The sequence below is a fragment of the Centroberyx gerrardi genome, chromosome 12 (assembly GCF_048128805.1).
Source record: "Centroberyx gerrardi isolate f3 chromosome 12, fCenGer3.hap1.cur.20231027, whole genome shotgun sequence".
Lineage (NCBI taxonomy): Eukaryota > Metazoa > Chordata > Actinopteri > Beryciformes > Berycidae > Centroberyx > Centroberyx gerrardi.
Genome location: NC_136008.1, coordinates 28,983,403 through 29,006,767, shown reverse-complemented (window position 1 = coordinate 29,006,767; position 23,365 = coordinate 28,983,403). Strand labels below are relative to the sequence as shown.

Below are 23,365 nucleotides of genomic sequence, written 5' to 3'. Positions count from 1 at the left end.
TCCCATGATGGTCTAAATGCTGTTTAAGGCTTTTCCACCCTGATAAGGATTCAATTCTGGGGGAAACACTGAATACTTCTAGGATTTTTTTTTGTTTTTTTATCATGCAAATTGTCAAATTTAACAGAGTTGAGTACTGGCATAAAATATCAGCTACTGGCAAGCTTCAATAAAAAACAAAAATCTGTATGGGCCTTCGAAAAATCCATATAGGTTGAACTCTAGCACTCTATGCTGGCACATGGATAAACACAGATTTAGCATTATCCTTCACTCACAAATTATACTCACAAAATATACAGTCATCCTGGCTCATTCCTATTCTAAAAATGGACTACTGACTGCTCAAAGCAACATGCCATGTCTATAAGCCTAGTCTGGCTTCTAGACAATGTGGAGTTCTCAAACCCATAACTTGTATTTTTGAGATTGTAAAATGCAAGTTAGGCTTAGGAGTTAGGAGTAAAGCTGCCGCTAGCCAAAATTTGATGCCGATATTCAAAATCTTTCAATTTGACCATTTTCATGCAAAAACGCCCCTGAAACAGAATTTAGACCAGTGAAGCTCCATTAAAACCCAGGGTCAATTTGTGTTAAGGGCTTCACATGGACGACTAGTGTAGCATGGCTCAATTCTAAAATAAATACGTAGCCAATCAAATTGCATCCCATCCATCATATCAGAGGTGGACCACACTTGACTGGACCAGATCCCATTTTTAACAACAGTATTGGCCCCACATATCGGCCTGACCCTAGTGCTGGTGTGTGGTGTTGTGGTCAGGTCAGGTGAGGTGAGGTGAGGTGAGGGGACAGTGTGATGAAACGAGGCAGGGAGGTGGGCTGGACATGAGAGACAGAGGGGGTGGGGGGGGTGGGGGGGTGGGGGGTTGTCTGTCCCACCCTCAAGCAGGAGATAATTGGCTGAGTTTATAGCCTGTCTTGTCTCCAGGTTTGATGTGTGTGCCGGGGCCAAGTTAATTAAATCCCCCTGATTAATCTGCACTGCAGTGAGTTCCTCCTCTAAAAGCAAAGGGGAAAGAAAAAAAAAAAAAGATTACGAGTGCAGTGGAACGGAAAGGCGTCTGCTGAGACTGACAAACTTTTACTGCCTCTCAGCCAATGGCAGAGCCGGGGCTGGGAGTCTCATGCGGTGGTCCTACCATCCAAAATAAAGTGACCACACCACATCATTCCACAACAAGCACCAGCAGAGATAGGAGGAGATCTAATTTACTCTTCTATGTTTGAACTAGAAATCTATGAGGTGAAGCATTATGCAAATATAAACAGTAAATATACAGGATTGCTTAGGCAAAGAGAGGTCCACCAATAACAATTTTTCAGAACCAATACGAGCACCAAACACTTTATACAGTAGGTCGGTCAATACGAGTACCGATCCGAGCACTGATCAATTTACAGTCACTCATGCTACCTAGTATTGGCCTACTAGAAATCAATCACATGAGCAAGCAAAATCATTGTATAACAATCCTCAATCAACTAAAATAAGCTGTAATGATGATGATGACGCTGATGATAAAATAGAAAACAGGCAATGTAACATAGGCTAAAGGATAAAATGGTCTTTTTTTGTGACCTTGGTCCAACAACTTATTGATGAATTTAAAACCAGCTTATTCACAATGGGTGAACAGATACAACAGCTAATTCAAAATAGGTTAACAGATAGGAACAGCTCAGAATAGGTTAACAGGTACAGAAAAGCTTAGTGAGAATAAGCTAACAGATAAAAACAGCTTATTCGGAATAGGTTAACAGATAGAAACAGCTTTAACAGATAAAGAAGAGTGTAGTAGGTTAGGCCTAATAAAACAGAATGGCATTTAGCCCATATAACCAAGGCTCCTCTTCTAAACAATAGCTGCTCTGCCTATGAATTTCACAAAGAGCAGCAGTGTAGCATTCTCTCATGTGAGGAGACAGTTTTCATTCAAGTATTTACATCAGGCCAGCTTCATTTGCCAATCTGTGTATGAGTACTACAGATACTATCGGTGCACCTCTATAAACAAAGCAGGCTAACATAAATTCATACATGTGGGCATCCTGGTAGGCTGGCACTCCCATAGTGTATAGCAGCACACATGGCCGTGGCTTGAAGCCATACAGGCCTCAGTCTTGTTGACTTATTTCTCACTCTCGGAATGTGGGCTAATTGGTCAAAGAGAGGTTTGTTGTTACTGCATCCACTGGCCTCTGACAGCACACATTCAAACAGAAGAATAGGCTTACACAGGCTTACAACACCCAAAATGATACAAGCACAGCCACGTTCATTCATCTCCTTCCCCCTCAAAACAAACCTAGAAATGGCTGCGAACTGGGTTCAGGTTCGGGGCTTTTTTTGCTTTTCACTGCAGTGCATTTTTTCCCTGTTTTTCCTTCTAAAAGCCCGCAGCAAAGTTGGACCAAGTGTGGCACGGCAAAATGGACAGGAGAGGTGGCGGCAAGAGAGTAAATGATGGAGAGAGTGGAGGGAGAGAGAGAGAGACCTACAATATAATGCAGCGCCAGAGCATGAAAAATGATGTGATGAGATGACTGAGGGGCACAGGATAGAGGGATATGAAGAAGAGAGGAGTGAGGGGGAAGACAGAGAGAGAGAGAAAGAGGTTGGGGTGTTTATCATGCCGGGGCTGTAGGAGGCTAGTTGCAGACAGACAGAGGGGCTGGGCCATTTAGAAGGTACTATGTGTTGCAGTAGGAATAATTAGCATGGTAACCATGGGCGTCTCACACACAAAAAAATCAGTATAAAATGGGGGAAGGGAGAGCGGGAGAGGAGTTGCCTTTTCGCCTTTTTTTGGCACAGGGAACCGAGTCAAATTGCCACCATTTTGCTTCCCTCAAGGCATGTGAAGCCTCCAGACTGCGACAGTGCTGTGAACGGCCTGTCATCTGCCCAGGTAGAGGCGGGCCACAGGGAATATAGCAGGCTGAGGTCCAAGGAGAGGCAGCAGCCGTCACGTGGTGCAGAGAGTAGCTAGCTACTATTAGGACACCATACTGCTGCACACAGCCTCAGCCCACATACACACACATCACTGTAACTCTGGCTCCATGCTAGCCTCAATATGTGCTGTTCTCTCTGGTATGGAGAGAACGTCACAAAAGCCAAACTCCATTCAAAAATCTGCCAGTTTAACGCTGCCTCGATTATTGGTACATGTACACACCTCATAGAACATGACCTTTTACGAATTGTTAGGAGTCTCTCTTCATTTCGGCATTCGTCTTAAACACCGAGCAGCGCTTTGCTGTTTAGCTTTTAGAATTGGTTCCCTGTTATTCCTGCAATCATCTAGCGAGCAGTGTGAACCAATTCCAAAAGTTTAGATTTTATTAAAATTAAGTGCTGTTTGTTCTATCAACTATATGGCAAATTTACAAGAATACCACAACCGCTAAAAGGCCTTAAGTTATGCTTTACAAGGTGTGTACATTTGCCTCACGGCCGCATTAACCAGGTTTTTTCAATGGAGTCCGACATGGCGTTCTCTCCCCATCATGGTGTGCTCCATGCTAGCAGCATTCGATGGTACTCCTGCTGTCAGTGATGCTGGCAAAGCTGCTCAGTGTGTTAACATGTTGCAGCTTGCAGAGGTGCATCCCCATACCTCCCACTCAGCCTCAGCTAAGGCCCTTCCCTGTTAACTGAATCCTCTTAGCTCTAGGATAGAAAAGAGCAAAAAAGCACATAGGCCTATAGAATACACAGCTGCAGATTCTCAGCAATGAGGACTGCCATCAAACCGTGCGGTAGCCTACCTTCGCTCACATCCTATCCCTCGGTTTTCCATATGAACATCTTGAGGTGTTTAGAAACAGGCTATCAGCTCAAACCAAAACGTTAAAGCCGGGGTGCTTTAACAAGCCATAGTGTAATCCATAGTTTCCCCTGCCTGCCATTTAGGCCATGCAGGCAGCATAAACAGCATGGCGTCTCCTATGTCTTTAAGAGAGCCTCTGGTACCCATGCTGTTACCAGGGCAACTAGTGAACAAACTGCTTCCGAGGCAATTTCCAGTCTAATAATAACTAATCGCGCTGAATGAAAATTCCCCACAAAGACACTGCCCTTTCCCCAAAGAAACTGGGACACATTTGAGTCACTGGGATTCTGCAGTGATTTTTACAGACATTTCCATTATCACAAACCCCCCTCCTCGCCTGGCTGTGTCCAGCTGCAGCCAGTGTCTCCCATTATAAAAGGGAATTGTGTTATGCAGCTCCAACTGTTATTAAAAATGTGTCTTTCCAGATTATTTGATTGCCATGCAGCACCTCCTCCATAGGGCCTGGTAACCATGGAGACACCATTTGATAGTCAAATATGTTAAAATATGCTAATGTGGACATCAATTGATCACGTCCACATGGAATGAGAAGGGGAGGGGGGGGGAGGGGGTGCATGCAGGTATGATTATCAGTTATAACATTTAAAATCTTCCAACTACAGCATCCCTTTCACCATGTAATGTATGCAAATCAATACATCTCAGTGTACAGCCTGTGCATTTGGAGCTGGAATGCACAGGTTGAACGAATAGCCTTTTCCTATGTGCATTTCCCCTTGGAAGAGATAAACAGCAACCCATTTTCTTCGAGGTTCAATTTAAAAAAAAAAAGAAGAAAAGAAAGACGCCCCAAAATCCTTTACTCGGCAAGCCTATAACAAACCCTTGCTGCATGGCTTTGGCATGTCGAGATAGAGAGAGAGGGAGAGAGAGGGAGAGAGGGGGACAGAGAGGGAGGGAGGATCTGTTGATATGTAATGACAATGACGCCCTTTGCCCACACACACAAAAAAAAAGAACACCGCCGGCAGATGCATTCACATAAACCACCACAAAAAACACACCGTCTCCGATACCTTAACGACCAACGAAGTCAAGGGAGGTTGTCGGACTTACCATGTCGGGATTTAGCCGTGCTAAAATGGCGAAGGTGGACAGTCTGTCACACACGCATTTGGTTCTGAATGAGTCGACTAGCACGGCTCTGCAGCCCCTGGCAGACCAGGATCCCAGCAGAGAGGAGCTGCACGAGAGGAAGAAAAAAACACACACGCGCGCACACACACATACACACACGCACACACAAAGCGATGCGGTGAATAAAAGCAGCCCGGCTAAAAAAATAAAAAAAGCGATTCAAATCCCTCACGTTACACTGGCTATTTAACCCTAATCCACTTTACATCTCCGCCGTTTGCAGGCGAAAGCGAAGAAAACGCAGGGAACATAGTGATGAACGGGGCTGTGGCGGCGCGTGCTGCAGGTCTCTGCCTGGACACATTATTACAATAGACTGGAGATATCGAAATATCAGCCCGAAAAGAATATTATTAAACATTATTATTATTATTATTATCATCGTTATTGTTATTATTATGTCGTCGGTGTGTTTTCAATAATTGTTATTAATATTATTATTGTTATTATTATTATTACTATTATTGTTATCGTTTGAGCAGTTCTGCATAAATTCCATAGATAGGTTTACACTGCTGGACCATATCAATTGCCATTGGTGGGAAGTGGGTATGGCAAGGTGTGACACTCTTTTATAGTGAATTATATCTTGTCCTTTTCATCATTATAATGGAGACCAAAGATCAAGCAAAAAATTGCCAGAAATCTATTTGGAAGCCCTAACTAAAAATATCACTGGACCAGTGTTCCCTCTGAGCTGAGACCTACCATTGACCAAATAATAATAATATCTTGCCAATCGTCAGCTATTGCTCCAGTTTGTCCACAGAAACCTAGCAATGTGAGCTGGTTTTGAAGTTTTGCTATTAATCACATTAAATGCAAGGTCTGACATTGCTTAGGTTTCAGTAAATTGACACCCCTGGCAGTTAGATAACAAAAACACCATTTCAATGGGCTCCTGAGATGGACTGGCCTTTTATGACTCTGCTTGAGCGCACTTAGAAATTAAGAAAATAATCCAAATTGATGAAAAAGCAACCAAGTGTTATGAATTCACAACAGACAGCAATAGGCCATGGACTTAAATTTTCTTAGCCCAAATATACATAGACATGATTTGATTGAGCAATGCTCTGTTTTTGACTCACACTTGTACGCGAGCCATGAAATCCAGATTAATTTGTCAGGCCCTGACAATATCAAGTGCTTAAAATGTCAGTCATCATCCTGCATTTTTGAAAGAAGCTCAGAGAAATCTATAGATTGAATTTAGTGCTCACACAGACTGACCAAAAAAAGGATAAAGCAATGAGCCAGACAATTTCTGCAACCGTTACACATCGCATGGCTCACAACCCACAACACTCAACTGTATTATGCATTATTCTAGCTAACATATGTACACAACTGGTTTCAGACGACTGTGTTGCTCCCTGTGCTGCAGTGATTATTTTCATCATGATCAAACATAATTCAAATAGCACTTTTTTACATAGAGGATTCTTACATTTGTCAACTTCAAAACATATTTATTGTCAAAGTGGGACCCAGCTTGAGACAGTGACATGGTCTCCTTCCCTCGTGTTCAGTGTAGCCATGGGGAGCCACAGTCCAGAGGCTTACTGTGTGCCCATCACATAACTCAAGCTATGCCCTCCTCCAAACTTGAGATAGTTGAAAATCACTGGTACGCTAGGTGTAAATATATTTACCAGGTCTATGGTCTTCTCAGTTTACTCCCATAAGTACAACATACAACAAAAACATTAAATATTCAAGCTATAAAAGGACAATAATGGTGATGAAAGCCTGAGCAAACCAACTGCACCAGATTACCTGTGTTAATGATGGTACCTTAATGAGGCTTAGAATATTTACGCATCTTTTTCTCAATCTAGTAAATCCATATAATTTAGTTTTCAGACTGCTTTCAGAAGATAATACCTAAGCAGATTCCACAGAAATAAATAGTAACGTCTGCTGACCTCTAGACATAGAACCAACTAGGGATAATGGTGTAACCGGTTGACTCCGATGACCCAGGAGAATGGCAGAAAACCACACACATAGAGAGTTAAAGGGGTTTAACTCAAAATACCCACAAATCACAGCGACACCTCCAATTGGCCTAACCCTGCCGTGACCGCAGGCCCAGCACAAACTCTCTTACCCATGGCGCAGTTGGGTGGAGGCAAGGAACGAGAGAGACGGAGAGACGGAGAGATAGAGAGAGAGAGAGAGAGGAAGAGAGGATGGGGTTGACCGGCAGTAGAGCAGTGTTTTAGCCCCAGGAGGAGGCTCAGTGCTGACATTAGCACATCACCTCTAACAGAAATCCAATATATTACAACTCAGCGCAGTCTCTCTCTATGGATGACGTGATTAGGCCTCTCTCCCGACCATAGAGGCCTGCAGACAGTCTTGCCCCACTGTCTAAATGGATAATTTAGGTGGCGGTCCAGCAGCCCTGCATGGGAGAGTATCCTCTGCCAAGAACAGGCCACGTGGATGAAAACCAGTCTGCCAGCATAAAGGCAATGGAAACCTGGGCTCCTATGCACAGGGGAAGAGGAGTCCTGAATGAGGCTCACTGGTCAGGTGACAGGATCACGTATATTTACAGGGAAAATCCACCATGCAACAAAATCCACCTCTAAAATGTGAATTTCTCGGATCTTGGAGAGTTCAATCAATATTTGGACTCAACCAATATTTGAAAAATGTTTGTTTGACTGATGTTTTATTCTGAAATGAGCCCTTCATTTCAGTATAATGACTCAAAGTCACTCTGATTGTCACAGTGTCTGCAATGTTGAAGTCCCATTCATTGTCAGCTCCAGAAAGTACCGTCTAGAGCTGAGCTGAGGAAAGAACCTGGAAAACTTGCTTATGTGCATGAAGCCAGTCTAACCTGTCTAGAATCAATGGAATAACATATCAACATGGGCTGATTGATGGGTTGAAACAAATGGGTTTATTTTCCTTTGATGCCCAGCCATTTCTAAAACACATTTTGAATCGGTTGGCTTGGCTCCAGGAGCAATAAAGATGTTATATATCTGCAAAACAATGTCCATTGTCAGTTACAGCAGAAAGTTACATTTGGAGAAAGACGGTTGTTGCAAGATGCCAACAGTGTGTGAATTTGGTTTTAGATTAGATTAGATGAAACATTAATAATCCCTGGCCATCGCAACAACAAATAGTAATAGGCTGCATTAAAGAAGAATAGAGCAAATGGGCTTGCATACGAAACTGACAATTACAACACTAGAATGTGTTAAAGGAATACCAAGTTTTTGGAAGATTGAGTTGAATTTAACCGCTGAGTGATCAGAACATAGATACCATCCATGGGTCCCCATTGGTTCCCATGCTCCACACTAACACTTTAGCATACACTATGTTGAGTGGCAGTAGGTTCCATGCTAACACTTTAGCATGTACCATGTTAAGTGACTGTAGGTTCCATGCTAACACTTTAGCATACACTATGTTGAGTGACAGTAGCACGTTAGTATGCACTATGTTGGGTGATAGTAGGCTCCATGCTAACTAAGGGTGCTCCGATTGATCGGCCATCGATCGTTATCGGCCGATATTCGTTCTAAATAGTTTGATCGGTGGTCTCTATAAAGGCCGATCAGAAGAGCCGATCAGATGACGCAAAACACGCGAGACAATTTCTCTACGCGCCACTAAAATGGCTTCACCGGTCTGGCAGTTCTACCAGGTGTCTGAAAAAGACAATAAATTTGCAAAAATGTTAGGGAGAGACGAGTTGGGAAGAGATCCAAACAGAAGTAGTCTCTTTGTGCGGTCTGTCTCTCGCTCTCTCTCTCTGTCTCTCTGTCTCTCTCTGTGTGTGTGTGTGTGTCGCGCTCTCTCTCGCTCTCTGTCTTGCTCACTCTCTCTCTCTCGCTCACTCTCTCTCTCCCCGGACCCGTCTGTTCGCCTCCCATTGCACATGCGGGCGTGAGGGATATTTTTTTTTCCATGCCAAGAAGACGACCGGCTGAATTCCCAAAAAGAAGAACTAAGGGTTATTAACGTTATTCGGAATACAGCTGGGTTTCCGAGACGAGCAGATTAGCTGTATATAGGCTACTGTAGGTGCTAGTCAGTATCCACTGAGTGGACTGAAAACGTTAATATTTACTTTTTAACTCTGACTCTGAATGTTTGCTCCTTCAATCCAGAATATTGAAAAATATTTTGTTATGTTGCAGTTTTTATAGTCTCTAAAGTTGGAGTAAATTGATAAAGGCCCTGTGTTTTCCGTCTATTGGAATTGATTTTTGTTGCCTCAGTAGGCCTATATATAATTTATTGTTCTAACTTGGTGTGTTGTGCACATTTAGCTTTTATTCTAATTTTTATTTTATAAAATTGTATTTATTTTATTCCACAGGAAAGCTATATTTGTTAAGCTCTAAGCTGCTCCCAATAACCAAGCGTAGGCTGCTATGGTTTAAGTTGTGTCTCTAAGAGAGAGAGTGGAATATGTTGCACATGTTGCCTGCCAATAAACAGTTGTCAATTCATGATACTTTCTCATCTCTTAATTTTAATACTTAATATACAATGTTGTTAAGAATAGTTAAATAAATAAATAATGCTACACGATGAATAGAAGGTTTCAAATAGACCCCGTGATCGGTGATCGGTATCAGCCGATACTGCTTCCAGTGATCGGCCCCAAAAATCCTGATCGGAGCACCCTTAATGCTAACACTTGGATACTCTTGAACTGTTAAATATCACCAATCTGTGATGTTCAGTGTGTTTGTTTTATCCACTTTCCCTCAAACTGCCTCGATCGTCTACTTCTACTTCAGTTAATGATTTCTTACATTTCAATAGCCTATTCCCAAGAGAGCCTGGACACAGATCGTAAGGACAAGAGAGCAAAGGGTGGGATTGTTCAAAAATCTGATGGTTTTATTGGTTAGAAATGTATATTTAAGTCTACTAGTGTAGCATGAGGTCACCATGAAAGATACTCTGTTTTCCAGGAAGTAAAAGTAATGGGAGTTCATTGAGAGAGAATTGTTGCAAGTTCTGAACACAAGAGAAGGAGGAAATGCTCTTGGAAAAAGCTTTCAACAATATATCCTCAAGTTTCATCTTTCCATAGCCTGACCATGGAAGTATTATTATCACAAGCTGCGAGTAAGAGCAGCGTTTGGGGGGCTTTTATGTTCAGCTTCCATGTGCATGACACGGAAAATCATCTTCCATACTTAATTGTTTTTACATCATCATGAATACATTGTGGGGAGAGAGACAAGATTAGCCTGATTGACTTGTCACAAGTCAGATTTTAATATTAAAATCTGACTTGAGATTAAATATCACTCATAGTGTATGCTGAAGTGTTAGCATGGAGCCTACTATCACTCAACACAGTGTATGCTAAAGTGTTAGCATGGAGCCTACTGTCACTCAACATAGTGTATGCTAAAGTGTTAGCATGGAGCCTACCACTCAACACAGTGTATGCTAAAGTGTTAGCATGGAGCCTGCTATCACTCCACATAGTGTATGCTAAAGTGTTAGCATGGAGCCTACTGTCACTCAACATAGTGTATGCTAAAGTGTTAGCATGGAGCCTACCACTCAACACAGTGTATGCTAAAGTGTTAGCATGGAGCCTGCTATCACTCCACATAGTGTATACTAAAGTGTTAGCATAGAGCCTACTATCACTCAACATGTATGCTTAAGTGTTAGCATGGAGCCTGCGATCACTCCACATAGTGTATGCTAAAGTGTTAGCATTGAGCCTACTATCACTCAACATAGTGCTAAAGTGTTAGCATGGAGCCTACTATCACTCAACATGTATGCTAAAGTGTTAGCATGGAGCCTAGTATCACTCCACATAGTGTATGCTAAAGTGTTAGCATCGAGCCTACTATCACTCAACGTATGCTATGTTAGCAAGGAGCGCAAGAGCCAATTATATGGACTTGGACATGAATGATTTTAGTGTCTTTTGTTCTCATCACTTACGGGGTAAGTTGACAGGACAATCTAACAAAAACTTGGTGTATTCCTTTAAGAGTGTTGGAACTGTCAGTTGTTTTTTTAGACTGGATTGCCACTCTTCAGGGCAACAGCAGATTAATGAAAAATCACATAGTTGAAGTATTTATTTTACATCACAGGTATGAGATAAGCAAAACTAAACGATAATGTCAGTGTAAGTGAGAGTGAGAAAGGGAGAAAGAAGCTGGCGTTGCTTGTTATTGATTTCCCCAGATTGAAGCGTGGTGCCAGTGAAGGCCCAGGCTGCTTCACAGCTCTTATCAACATGACAAGGACGCCTCCTCGGATTCCAATTTCTCCCCCAAATATTAACTCATTAATCATAGCTGTTGTCCAAGATGGATTTTAATTTTGCTTAGAACATGTCTTCCACACCCCGCAGCCCCCACCCACCCCAACACCACGAGATTAGATTTTTTTTTTTTTTTGTCCTTGCTGTATTTCTGTCATTGTTTCTCTCATATTCCTGGTCTTATTGCCCTGTGTTGTCTCTCACCTGCCCAGCAAGCATTTGACGGACGGTGACGTGCGGGACGACATCAATTTCAACATCAATTATTAATATGATATCATGGCACCGTAAAAATTTACATTAAAACAGCTTTGGAAACTGATTTGAAATGATATCAGAAAGATGTTTCGATCCACGATTTCACACAATGATGCAGGTAGTCTATGGACGGCTACTGACGTTACCGCAACTTTAATTTGATTAACTATATAGGTTGGAGCAGGCATCATTCAACATCTACAATTTTTACTGGATTTTTTTCCTCGTTTACCTCAAACCACCTCTCTCTCTCTCTCTCTCTCTCTTTCACTCTTTCTCTTCCTCTAGGTCTGTATTTGCCGAGCCAAACTTCTTTTAATCCCTAGACTGAGGCGAGGAACGTTCTGCTCTTCGTCTCTGTAACACAAGTGTACGTACCCATCTAAATGCAAATGTCCAAAACCTGCATTGCAATAAGGCTGTGGGCGCAAAATGTTTTCCTCTCTCTCTCGCTCTCTCTCTTTCTCTCTCTCTCGCACTAACACTCAAACATGCGCGCACTCTATTTTCTTGTTTTAGAATAAATAAGGCACTTAAGAGCAAGGAGCAAATGAGTAGTGCTTTGAATCGGGTCCGCATGAGCGCTAAAATTGAACTGTTCAATATATCTCTCTTACTCTTACTCTTTTTCTGCCCTGCCAAGCTCGCCACTCTCTCTCTCTCTCTCACACACACACACACACACTCTCTCTCTCTCACAGTAGACTCGAAAACTGCTCTCTATCGTACGCGTCGATGTGTCTGCGTGGGCCGGGGAGGAGGAGAAGGAAAGCTGTGAGCGACACTTTTAATTTTCCACATGCTGCATCAGTGTCGTGGCGGTGTTAGCGCGGGGTTAGCGCCGTCCCAGACAGGAGCTGCCGAGCTGTCCGACACACTCAGCACCTTTCACTGGGGAGCGTCGCGCTCACTTTGTCAAGATTAAAAAAAAAAAAAACGGCAGCCGGCCTCGTAAGTCGCAGCGGGAACACGGTTTCTCTGAGACGCACATATGCAGTTACTCGCACTGTCAGGAACTAGGTGTTCTAGAGTTGGGGTAGACCTATATACAGTATGGGTTTGCTAATGTATCTGGCTTACAGTATATTGCTGTTATTAAAAATGGGACCTGGTCCAGTCAGTGTCTTCCACCTCTGATGATGCAGTTTGACTGATTATATATTTATTGTAAAATGTATTATTACTACACTGGTTGTCTATGGGAAGCCCTTAACCTGAAGTTAATGTAATGACACACTTTGATCAGATTATGCTTATTATCCTGGGTTTCAGTGGAATTTTTTAGTATCCCATGATGGTCTAAATGCTGTTTCAGAGGCTTTTCCACCCTGATGAACAAAATTTGGGGGGAAACACTGAATACTTGTATTTTTCTGACATAAAAATGGTCAAAAAGATACTGAATACGTCCATCTTAACAAGTCATTTAGTCTCATATTCAGCCTTCAGATCTTATATTTATTAAACCAAGAGAAACATTCTGCCAGTGAGGAGAGATAACTCCACTTGTTCCCAATGCAGTTTCACTTGTTTCATGAATTTTCTAGAAATGAGTGTCAGTATGTTGAAACAAGTCAGAATAAGGCAGATCACTGCACTGCTATCAAGGAAATCACACTTGATTCTACAAAATTCTTGAAACAAGTTGATTTGCATTGGAAACAAGTTAAATGATCTAACCTCACTGGCAGATTTTTTCACTTATTTTAAGAAAAAAACGCGATTTTAGGACTCGTGATGACTTGTGTGTCAGTGTGTATGTTAGTGTGTCTATGTGGTGCGATTTATGTCAGGACAAGCTCTCGGGAGGCAACACGAAGCAGGAAATGAAGTGAAAATGGTCAAAGCAACAGTCAGCTTCAATCCAAAGAATATCAGTATCGGCCTTCAAAAATAGTAAAAATTAGGCCAAACCCTATTCTACAGATCCACACATGGAAGGCTCAGGTGGATAGATGGATAGATGAATCAACAATACAGCAGCTTTTTACCTGTCACTTTCGTCCCAGGATATACAGGTCTGGTTGGTGGTGCCCTGATGGAGAGAGAGCCACATGATCAGAACGAAATAGTGCTATTAAAAGGTTTTCGAGTTGTGCTGGGGTGAAAGTCAATTGGACAGGTGAAGACTCACTCACGTTGTACATGTGAGAGAACTCGACTTCGACGGGAGCGGAGAGGGAGGCCGGGGTGGGCTTGATGGTCACTGACACAACCTTGGAGTTGAGCACTGTGCTGTTTCTGTAGGGGAAAAAGACAAACCGTCAGACTGGTAACAGCTCAATGAATGCGCAAGCCTAGCAAAGGGACGACGTGATCGTTTTACCCAATCAGACTCCACTGAAAGCTTGAAATTACAAACTAATTGGCTGGGAAATATTTTTGACTGCAAACAGCGACAACCGCCGGAGATATTATCCCTTAAAAGGAATAAAAGGCGGCACGTCCTGCAAATAAAAGTCAAAATGATGGATTACTGACATTGCGCTAGATTTATTGAAGGTCACGCAACCATCACAAAACGCTAGAGCATTTCATCACGGCCTCTTTCAAGCAGTGACAGTTTGTGTCCAGTCTGCTCAGCAATGGACGCATGATAGCAAAACCACATGGCCCATGATTGCTCGATTGAACATAACATGTGCAGTTCCGGTTGCAGAGCAAAACCAGAACAGATTACTGACTCTGGGTTGTAGCTTCTTCTTCTGAAAGCCTCCTAGGATGGTCCTGCATCTGAGGCAGTCCACATTCCTTTTCAGTACCTTTGGTAATTTTTTATTTTTTTGGGGGTATATTATAGGTTAACATTCTCCCTGTCTGCTTAGTATGCATTACAATTTCTGATTTTCATAGGTACTATCAATCATATGGAATGAGACAATCAGGCAAAAAATGAATTGCAGCTGAAAGTACTGAAACCAGAGCTTCCAGTCGGCCAAACGCGTTCAACAGCCCATCCTCCTGTTCTGCTTCCTTACATCCACATTGTATCCCGTACGCACAATCTCCCCCTCGCAATTCAAAAAACACAATCAGTCAACTTAAACCTTTGTGTCACCACGTCTCTTGCCTCCAACTCATCCCGCTTCCTTCGAAAGGAGAAATCGAATGCGGAAAAAGGAGAGGAGAGGAGGCTTGAAACGGAGAGAAATGAAGCGATGTATGGAGAACGCCCGTAATCCACTCCTGCGGAATACGCCGGAAGACTGGAAGCGAACACGTGGGAGGACCGGAGTGGGAGTCTGCTTCACTTTTCCTGCTTCCTTACATATGTTACCAGTTCATTATGCACCGTAACCACATTACCATAATGGAGAGCTCCTTACCACTGGAACCAAAGCCATAGACAACAAATGGTGTTCCCTGCAGAAGCCCACAAGCATTCCTGTATGCACACACACAATTACACAGAACCACACATGCGGCCCAAATCGACACTGCTGTATGTAAAATGTATGTTAATCATTGTGAGAGCGATGCAACTCCCTCCAAGAAATCCCTTTACTCATGGAGATAAAAGACAAACATGGAGCCAGCCGCCACAAGTGTGCTGTTGTGTTTGTATCGAATCCCTGTTTCAGTGTTGCTATGAATGTTTCAGTTGACCGGGGTTCCCAAACCACTTGCAGGATCTAAGAATGTTCTTCCTTCCAGTTTTGTAATGTTTTTCTGTTTTCTGGTTTCCACTCCAGTTGGCCTGAAAACCATCTAATGCAATGAATGTGTGTAAGAAGTTAAACTACGCTCTGCTATATTCCTGTTAACTATTCCTAGCAGGGTTGGGGTCAATTCATGAATGAACTCATCAATTCCAGTTCTTCCTGTTCCCTGCCATTCCAATTCAACTCCAATTCTGTTTGCTTAGAGCTGGGTGCAATTCCAATTCCAACTCCAGGAATTGAATTGGAATTTACCATGCATTCTCAATTCAATTCATGAACGGCCCCAACCCTGGTACCTAGTACCCCAGTAACCTAGTACCCTGAAACAAGTTGTAAACTACATTCTGCTATATTCCTGTAAAGTACTCCTAGTACCCTACCTAGTACCCCAGTAACCTAGTACCCTGAAACAAGTTGTAAACTACATTCTGCTATATTCCTGTAAAGTATTCCTAGTACCCTACCTAGTACCCTAGTACCCCGAAACAAGTTGTAAAATATGTTCTGCTATTTTCCTGTAAAGTATTGCTAGAACCTTACCTAGTACCCTGAAAGAAGTTGTAAAGTACATTCTGCTATATTCCTGTAAAGTATTCCTAGTACCCTACCTAGTACCCTAGTACCCTGAAACAAGTTGTAAACTACATTCTGCTGTATTCCTGTAAAGTATTCCTAGTACCCTACGTAGTGCCCCTAGTGCCCTGGTACCCTGAAACAAGTTGTAAAGTACATTCTGTTACAGGTATATTAATGTAAAGTGACCATGTCCCTGATATCCCCCTGACTTCCCCAGAGGATTTATCAAATTCCCTTACTTTCCCTGTCTGGAATACCCCTCTGAAAATTCCCTGATATTCCAGGAACTCCATGACCAGTGGGAATCCTGGTCAACAATCAAAGAAGTCCCAAATCTTCCGGTTCCAGTTGCACAAGAGCCATCCGTCTTACCTCTGTAGAGTCAGAATGCTTCCGAGGTTCCTGTACAGAACGATGCCAGTCACGAATGTGGAGGTGTCATCTGAATCTGCCAGAGACAAAACAGAGGTACACACCCAAACACACACACACACACACACACACACACACACAAGAGGGAGACAAAAGTCAAATAAAACAGGAGTTCTACGGAGAACGGAAGAATACAGGTCAGCCATGCTCCCTCCTCCCCTCCAGCCCCCAAGAGCTCTTTACACTGGAGCTGGCCTACATGACTAGTCAGCTATAAACACTGTCTCATGCACTGCATTACCATCACACACACACACACACACACACTCTCTCACATACACACACAGACATGCACAGCTAAACCCTCGTTCGCAGACAGACATTAAAAGTTAAAAGCAAAACAAACGCTCGTAGTACCAGAAAAAAGTTCTTTAGGTTTGTATAGCAGAAGCCTTTTTGGTGCGTTAAAGAACGCTTTTAGAACCATGCTCAAACTGTTGTCAGTTAAGAAGTTAAGAATCCGAGCATCTATATTCAATACGAGTGGTTGTCAAACTGTGGTCCGGGGACACCCAAGAGATCTTGAAGGGGTCCCAGGGGTCCCCAGCTTAATGAGGAATACTTTAATTTCACTATAATTTAATTCAACAGAAATGTACGGTGTAGACGGTTCAACGATTCAATACTAAACCGATAACTTCAAAAACCAATCATGTTTTCTGGGACATAAAATAAAATGTACAACAGTAAAATTTCAATTGCCACTGTTTTTAACAGATTATTTATATGGCTGCATGATACTACCGCCCAACCATATGGAAATAAGTCATATTTTTATCCAAACATAGTTATTACATGTTAGTGTGTGCTTGATGAGAAATGCTTTCACTGAGGCAGCATAGGCTCTGCCTTCTGTCTATTACATTAAACTGAGTCTAACCATATAGGCAAGGAAATTCATAACACAGCATCCAAAATGAATATATCACTGTTGTTACGTGTAAACCTTGTAACTCCAATTTTGGTGATTTTGTTTGATGTTTTCACTTCAGTTGAAGGATTACATGGCCCTAAATAACTTTATTTGTATAGCACTTTTCTAAAAACAATGTTTACAAAGTGCTTCACATACAATATAACCCAACAAGACAGTGATGTAAAAGTACCACAATTAAACAAATAAAATAGTAGATAGAGTTGAACAATAATAATAATTTAAAAAAGGAATAAAAAGGTAATACAAGAGATAAGCAGATACAACTAGAAAACAAACAGAGATACAACTAAAAACAGATGGAACTTTATATAAAAGTGTGTGCCGAACCACATGAAAGCCCTGACAATACAAGTTGTCCCCAAAAGAGACAGCAATAAGAAGCTAAATAAGTAAAAAAAAACACGTGATTAAACGGGATGGGCCCGTTACATTATAAAACTAAAACTAAAATTACGGTAAAATGCCACGAGTGTAGATAATGAATGTAAGCCTATAATGTGCAGTTGAAACAGTGATTGGCCGATCACCGGTGACCTATTTTGAACGTCTGATTGGCCAATACATCTGACAGCAGCTCTCTATGGGCCAACTCCCCCAGCTGCAGCTCAGGGGACGACAGAAAGTCCGGCATTTGTCAAAACTTGACTTTGCCGGACTACGCGAAGACAGAGACAGGGCCCCCCGGGGGGCGAGGCGAGGCCCCTCTCCTTCCCCGCTGCGGTGTCAAAGGCGCAAAAGCCCGACTCCATCTGGCCTCGCCATCTGAAGACATCCAGCTCTCGCGCTCCGCCGCGCTACATGGCAGCCTGAGAGCGCTCAGCGGCGTGCCAGGCAGCAGGCATAGGGCTGTAGCTCCCAGGCAACAGCTGAGCTCCCATGGGCATCAGGGGGGAACTGTGTGTGTGCGTGCATGCGTGTGTGTGTGTGAAGAGGATGAAGTATAATGTGTCCTGCTCATCCCGTCTTTGGCTGGCCCATCCAATATGCTCAGCCAGATTGTCTGTGGCGGACGAGAGGTAGCCTGGAGGGATTTGAACCAGTGATACAATAAGGTGTGTGTGTGCGTTTGTGTGTACGACAGTGTGTTTGACACCGTGTGTGTCCGTGTTTGTAGTGTGAATTATTGCAAATGTGCACTATAATTGAAGCTGCTCATAGCCAAGTGTTTGACTGTATTTGATACATTTGTTTGTTTGTTTGTTTGATATATGTGCATACAGAGGAAAGTGTTTCTGTTGGCATGTGTGGGGGTGTGAATATGTATGCGTGTGCTCATGCATAAGCTTCTGCCTCATTGGTTCGCATGGTTTCTTGGAGGGAACGACCACCCAGCACAGTCAAAATTTCTTGAAATGAGCATGAGCTGGGAAACGCAGATTATGTGTTGTGGACATGAATATGTTCCTCCACCATGAAAAGATTATGTGACAATAACATGAATTGGACACACCGTTTTTTACGTGTTCGTCACACGGAAAGGTTAGCTAACGGTTACGTTTAGGCAAGTAGAACAAGTTCTGTTCAGGTTGAGTTAAGGTTTTGGTCATGGTGAAATAAGAAAAACGTTATCTGAAAATGAAAACTTGTTATAGATAAGAATGGCGTAACGTTTCAAATGGGCCACGCCCACAAAGTGTCGTACAAGTGATTTGACCCACTCTTTTTCTATGGGCAAAACAAAAAATCAACATTTTCTGTGGTTGCTTTTTCTGTGTTCTGATAATTTATGTGAAATGTATATGGTGTAAATAATTTGGCATTACCTTTTCACGGTTATCAAAGAACTCCATCATCATTAAAATGTTCTTTTCTGGAAGTCACAAAATGCTAACAAGCTAGCAAACTTCCGTTCAAGAGAGGAGTCATGTTAGCATTTTGAGTCATGCTAGCATGTCCACCATATACATTTCACATCAATTATTAGAACACAGAAAAAGCAACCACAGAAAATGTCGATTTAGTGTTTTGCTCATAGAAATTGAATAGGATTTCGCACTTGTAGCACACTTTGTAGGTGCGGCCTTTTTGCCGCGTCATCGGCATTCAAACTACTGCCTGTTTCTAGTCGTGTCTCCACGTAATCCTGGGAAACGTTTTTCTCTCCGTTTTCATGCATGGAGTGTGTTATTTGCATTTTAAGACATTGTACTCGTTTCATGAAATTTCATGAGAACAGGCTGGACCATATCAATCAGTGCAAAAGAAGGCATCGGAGAGCCATTTTAGCTGGTGTAAGCAGGTCCAGGCGGTACGCATCAGGTACAGCGGCTCGACTGGCTGCTGATGTGGCGCTGCAGCCATGGAGACACATCTCCCAGCTGGGGAGGAAATTGCCTCTAATTGCTCCTGATTGGCTCCTGTTGACTCCTGATTAGGAGTGACGGCCTCATTAGCATGCCAGCGGTGACAGGGCCGTCGGTAACGGTCTAAAAACATCCCTGGCTGACAAACAGTCCCATCGGTGCTGAAAACAGTGAACCCAGCGCCTCTCATGTCCGAGAGTCTCGCTCAGCTGCTGTTTTTAATACTGGGACAACTAGTAATGAATTCTGTCAAATGTATATATCTACACTGCCTGTTAAAGGTTTGGACACACCACATTTTTCTTTATTTTTACCATTTTCCACATTTTAGAAGTAAAGACATCAAAACTATGAAATAACACAAATGGAATTATGCAGTGACCAAAAAAGTGTTAAACAAATCAAAACTATCTTATATTTTAGATTCTTTAAAGTAGCCGCCCTTTGCCTTGATGGAAAGGCAAAGGCTTTGGAAAGAAATTCATACATAGGATCAACTTCACTATTTATATTTGTCTAAGAAACACATTTCAAGCGTTTAAGCAGAAGCCTTTAGATCAAAATGGCTTTAAGATCATGAAAAACATAGTACATTCAATCAGGTGGGTCCAAACTTTTGACAGGCAGTGTATATCTGTCTATATCAATAAATTGAATATAGTTTTTACAGTACACATACGCAAGCCTAGACACTTTCTGTACATATGTCTGGCATTTGCACATCCTGTATATAAGCTGTAAATTCACAGATTTGTTTTTCTTATTCTTACCTTTCATTTATATACAATATCATTCAATTTCATTTTGTTTGCATATTTAGATACTGTACATATTTTCTGTTTCTTTGTTTCAGTATGTTTTACTGTTATTTTGCACAACCTGCATATGCTGTTATCCATATATTTCAAACTTTTCATTCTTATAGTCCTACTTAATATGCTCTAGTGTAGTGCCAGCTGTATAATGTTGAATACAACTCATTTATTCTATTCTTATTTATATTCCATTGTTCCTTTGCTGTGTCAGAGTGCTGTTTGCTGCTGCAATTGATCACTTAAAGGTACTTGTAGCTTTTTGTGTTGCTCAAAATCAAGACTACATTTCCCACAAAAACCCTGTTGCTCCCTGTTGCAAAAGAAGTGTAGAGGCTGCCGATCTTGTCGGTGATCTTATTTGTTTACAGTATTTCTACTAATGTCTCAAAATTATGCATATTTGTTATTTGAAACATATCCAATAACTCAATCAAGATGTCTTTTGGAGAGTGCGGATTTCCCTTTTTTTGGTTCTTGAATCAAGCCTATTTGAAATGGACGCACCAGAGAAGCCGCATTTGATGTACATTTTTCTTGTGGACTTTCTTAGTCATTTGATGTTAAAATGGAGTTACATTATTCTATATAGAATATATGATATATATACAGTACTGTGCAAAAGTCTTAGGAACCCTAGATTTTTTATATAAATTTTCTCTTAGATGTTTATTTATTTGTTTTCTGCATTAGTGTGTCAGTAGGCTGCACTGTAATTTTTTTTTAGAAACTTTTTATTTCATTATTTTTGAAAGAATGTGCCTAAGACTTTTGCACAGTACTGTATATGTATATATATTTATATATAATATATATATTATATTATACATTATACATATATGTTGCACATACATAGTTTATTCTTGCATTGGTATTTATTCTTTATTTTTTATTCTTCTAATTATGTACCTGATTGGTGCTTTGTTTTGTCTATGAGTGGTGAATATCCCTCTGGGATTAATAAAGTTCTTATCTATTCTCACCTGTGTAGAGAGTGTTTCTAAGGTGTTTTGCAGCTCTTACCTGGCTTACCAGTGGAGAGGATGCTCTTGGAGATGGTGACTCTGTCCTCGGAGCTGCGGGCCCAGTCCACCATCCCCCTCCAGCCCTTCATGGGGAAGCTGATGTCGGCATTACCCACCACTGGACGCTTATGGATGCTCAAGACTATAGCAGGGAGACAGAGAGACAATGTCTTACCGTCCAATATTCAAAATGAAATGTACACTGCAAAAAACATCCATCTTAACCAGTCATTTAGTCTCTTCAAATCGTATTTTTCTTAAAACGAGAGAAAAATTCTGCCAGTGAGGTGAGATAACTTCACTTGTTTCCAATGAAGCTTCACTTGTTTCAGGAATTTTCTAGAAATTAGTGTCAACATCTTGAAACAAGTCAGAATAAGGCAGATCACTGCACTGCTATCAAGAAAATGACACTTGATTCTACAAAATTCTTGAAACAAGTTGGATTTGCACTGAAAGAAAGAAGAAAATTATGATTTTACGACTCAATAACAGAATAAATTACTTAAGATGGAGAGAATTTGCAGTGTAGTCATTTTGAAAAACCATTTCACCAAATTAAATTGTTGTTTACATTCTAGCAGCCAATGGCATCGCTAGAAAGATTTGCGGCTCAGAAATAAACGTAATTCTGCAGTCAGACTTTGTAGTAATTGAACTTTTATTTATTACATCGTATCGTGGTTGTATTGAATCATGAAGTCCATATTGCGTATGGAATTGTATCGTGAGATAAGCATATTCCCATAGTCCCATCCCGAATGCTCATTGTATGTCCTTCGACAAATTGATCGATTGATTAATATGATATTATTGAACCATGTTGTTGCTGAAGTCACACTGTCATGCCTGCTAATAAAATCTGGTTGTACTTGTTTTTGCTTTGGCAATAAGTATACTTCAATAAAGTGAATTGAATCCATTGTGAGAGAGAGAGAGAGAGAGAGAGAGAGAGAGAGAGAGAGAGGGAAGGGAGGGAGAGAAGGAAAACAAGAGAAAGGACGAGCGAGATCGGTTCAGCAGATCAGTTCGGCGGATCAGATAACATCGGTGAAATCCCACATCCTATACGTCTTCATTGCTTTCTTTATCTTCCTGGAGGAAAAAAAAACCAAAAACTCGAAGTGAACTATATGTTGGAAAATGAAAAAAGCGTATGTTTTGAGGTGTGGGAGGGAAGTAGAGGTCGGTAGCCAGGGGACGTACGGTGTTGGCGTGGGCGGCGATTTGGCTCCAGACAGCGAGGTGGCACCGCTATAAACAGGACCTCTCATCTGGCCTCCATTCCCACATACTCTCCCTTGACTCAGCTCAAACTCGGCCTTGTTTTTCATGTGTAGGTCAGCGAGAGCGGCAGAGCCTCTGTGATGCTCACAGTACAGGTTTTTTTTTTTTTTTTCCTATTTGTGAAAAATAGACCATTTACAGTCACCGGGCTGGAAGGCAGCAGCAGGTGGTTGTGAATGTGTATTTAGACTCCCGTGAGACATGTGAAAGACCTTTTGCCCATGGGAGAGTGATCATATTTGGCCTGACTATGTTCTCTTGAGATAGATACTAGGAGATAAAAATGGAACACTGCAGCGAGCAGGGATCCTGTGGTGCCTTGATACCTTGATAGTCGCCATTTAGAAACTTACATTGTAGTCAGTGGTTCTCAACGTGGTGGTGGTGGTGGTGGTGGGGAGGGGGGGGGGCATCAGGGGTCCTTGAGGAGGTTCCAGGGGGTCCCCAGTAAATTGATGAAGTGTTAAACATCACCATTATTTCATTTACAAGAAGTTAACACAACTAGAGAATGTAGAAGAATGACTGTTTTGATCATAGTTTCTCTGTTATCTCTCTACCTACACTACAGATAGTCATGGAATTCTGGACAAAATCTTATCTAACAATACAAATTGTCTCAGATTTGGGTCCGAGAGACAAACGCTCATCGAATGGTGGTCCATGGCTCTAATGTGTACTAAATTTAGCTGACTCTCTTATCCAGAGCAGTTTACAACAAGTGAACAGGTGGGTCCACTGTCTTGCTCAAGGACACTTTTTCAGA

The 23,365-nt window shown here is 41.8% G+C and overlaps 1 protein-coding gene across 1 annotated transcript in view; it reads right to left on the bottom strand.

The window, feature by feature from the left end:
* adgrb1a (adhesion G protein-coupled receptor B1a) overlaps positions 1 to 23,365 on the bottom strand; it is a 77,044-nt gene that overhangs the window by 20,978 nt on the left and 32,701 nt on the right. The window contains exons 13-17 of the mRNA XM_071902064.1: positions 21,311 to 21,454; positions 16,176 to 16,251; positions 13,704 to 13,806; positions 13,557 to 13,600; positions 4,941 to 5,067 (exon numbers count right to left, since the gene is read on the bottom strand). Coding sequence (XP_071758165.1) covers positions 4,941 to 5,067; positions 13,557 to 13,600; positions 13,704 to 13,806; positions 16,176 to 16,251; positions 21,311 to 21,454 — 494 coding nt within the window. The remainder of the gene's footprint in view (positions 1 to 4,940; positions 5,068 to 13,556; positions 13,601 to 13,703; positions 13,807 to 16,175; positions 16,252 to 21,310; positions 21,455 to 23,365) is intronic.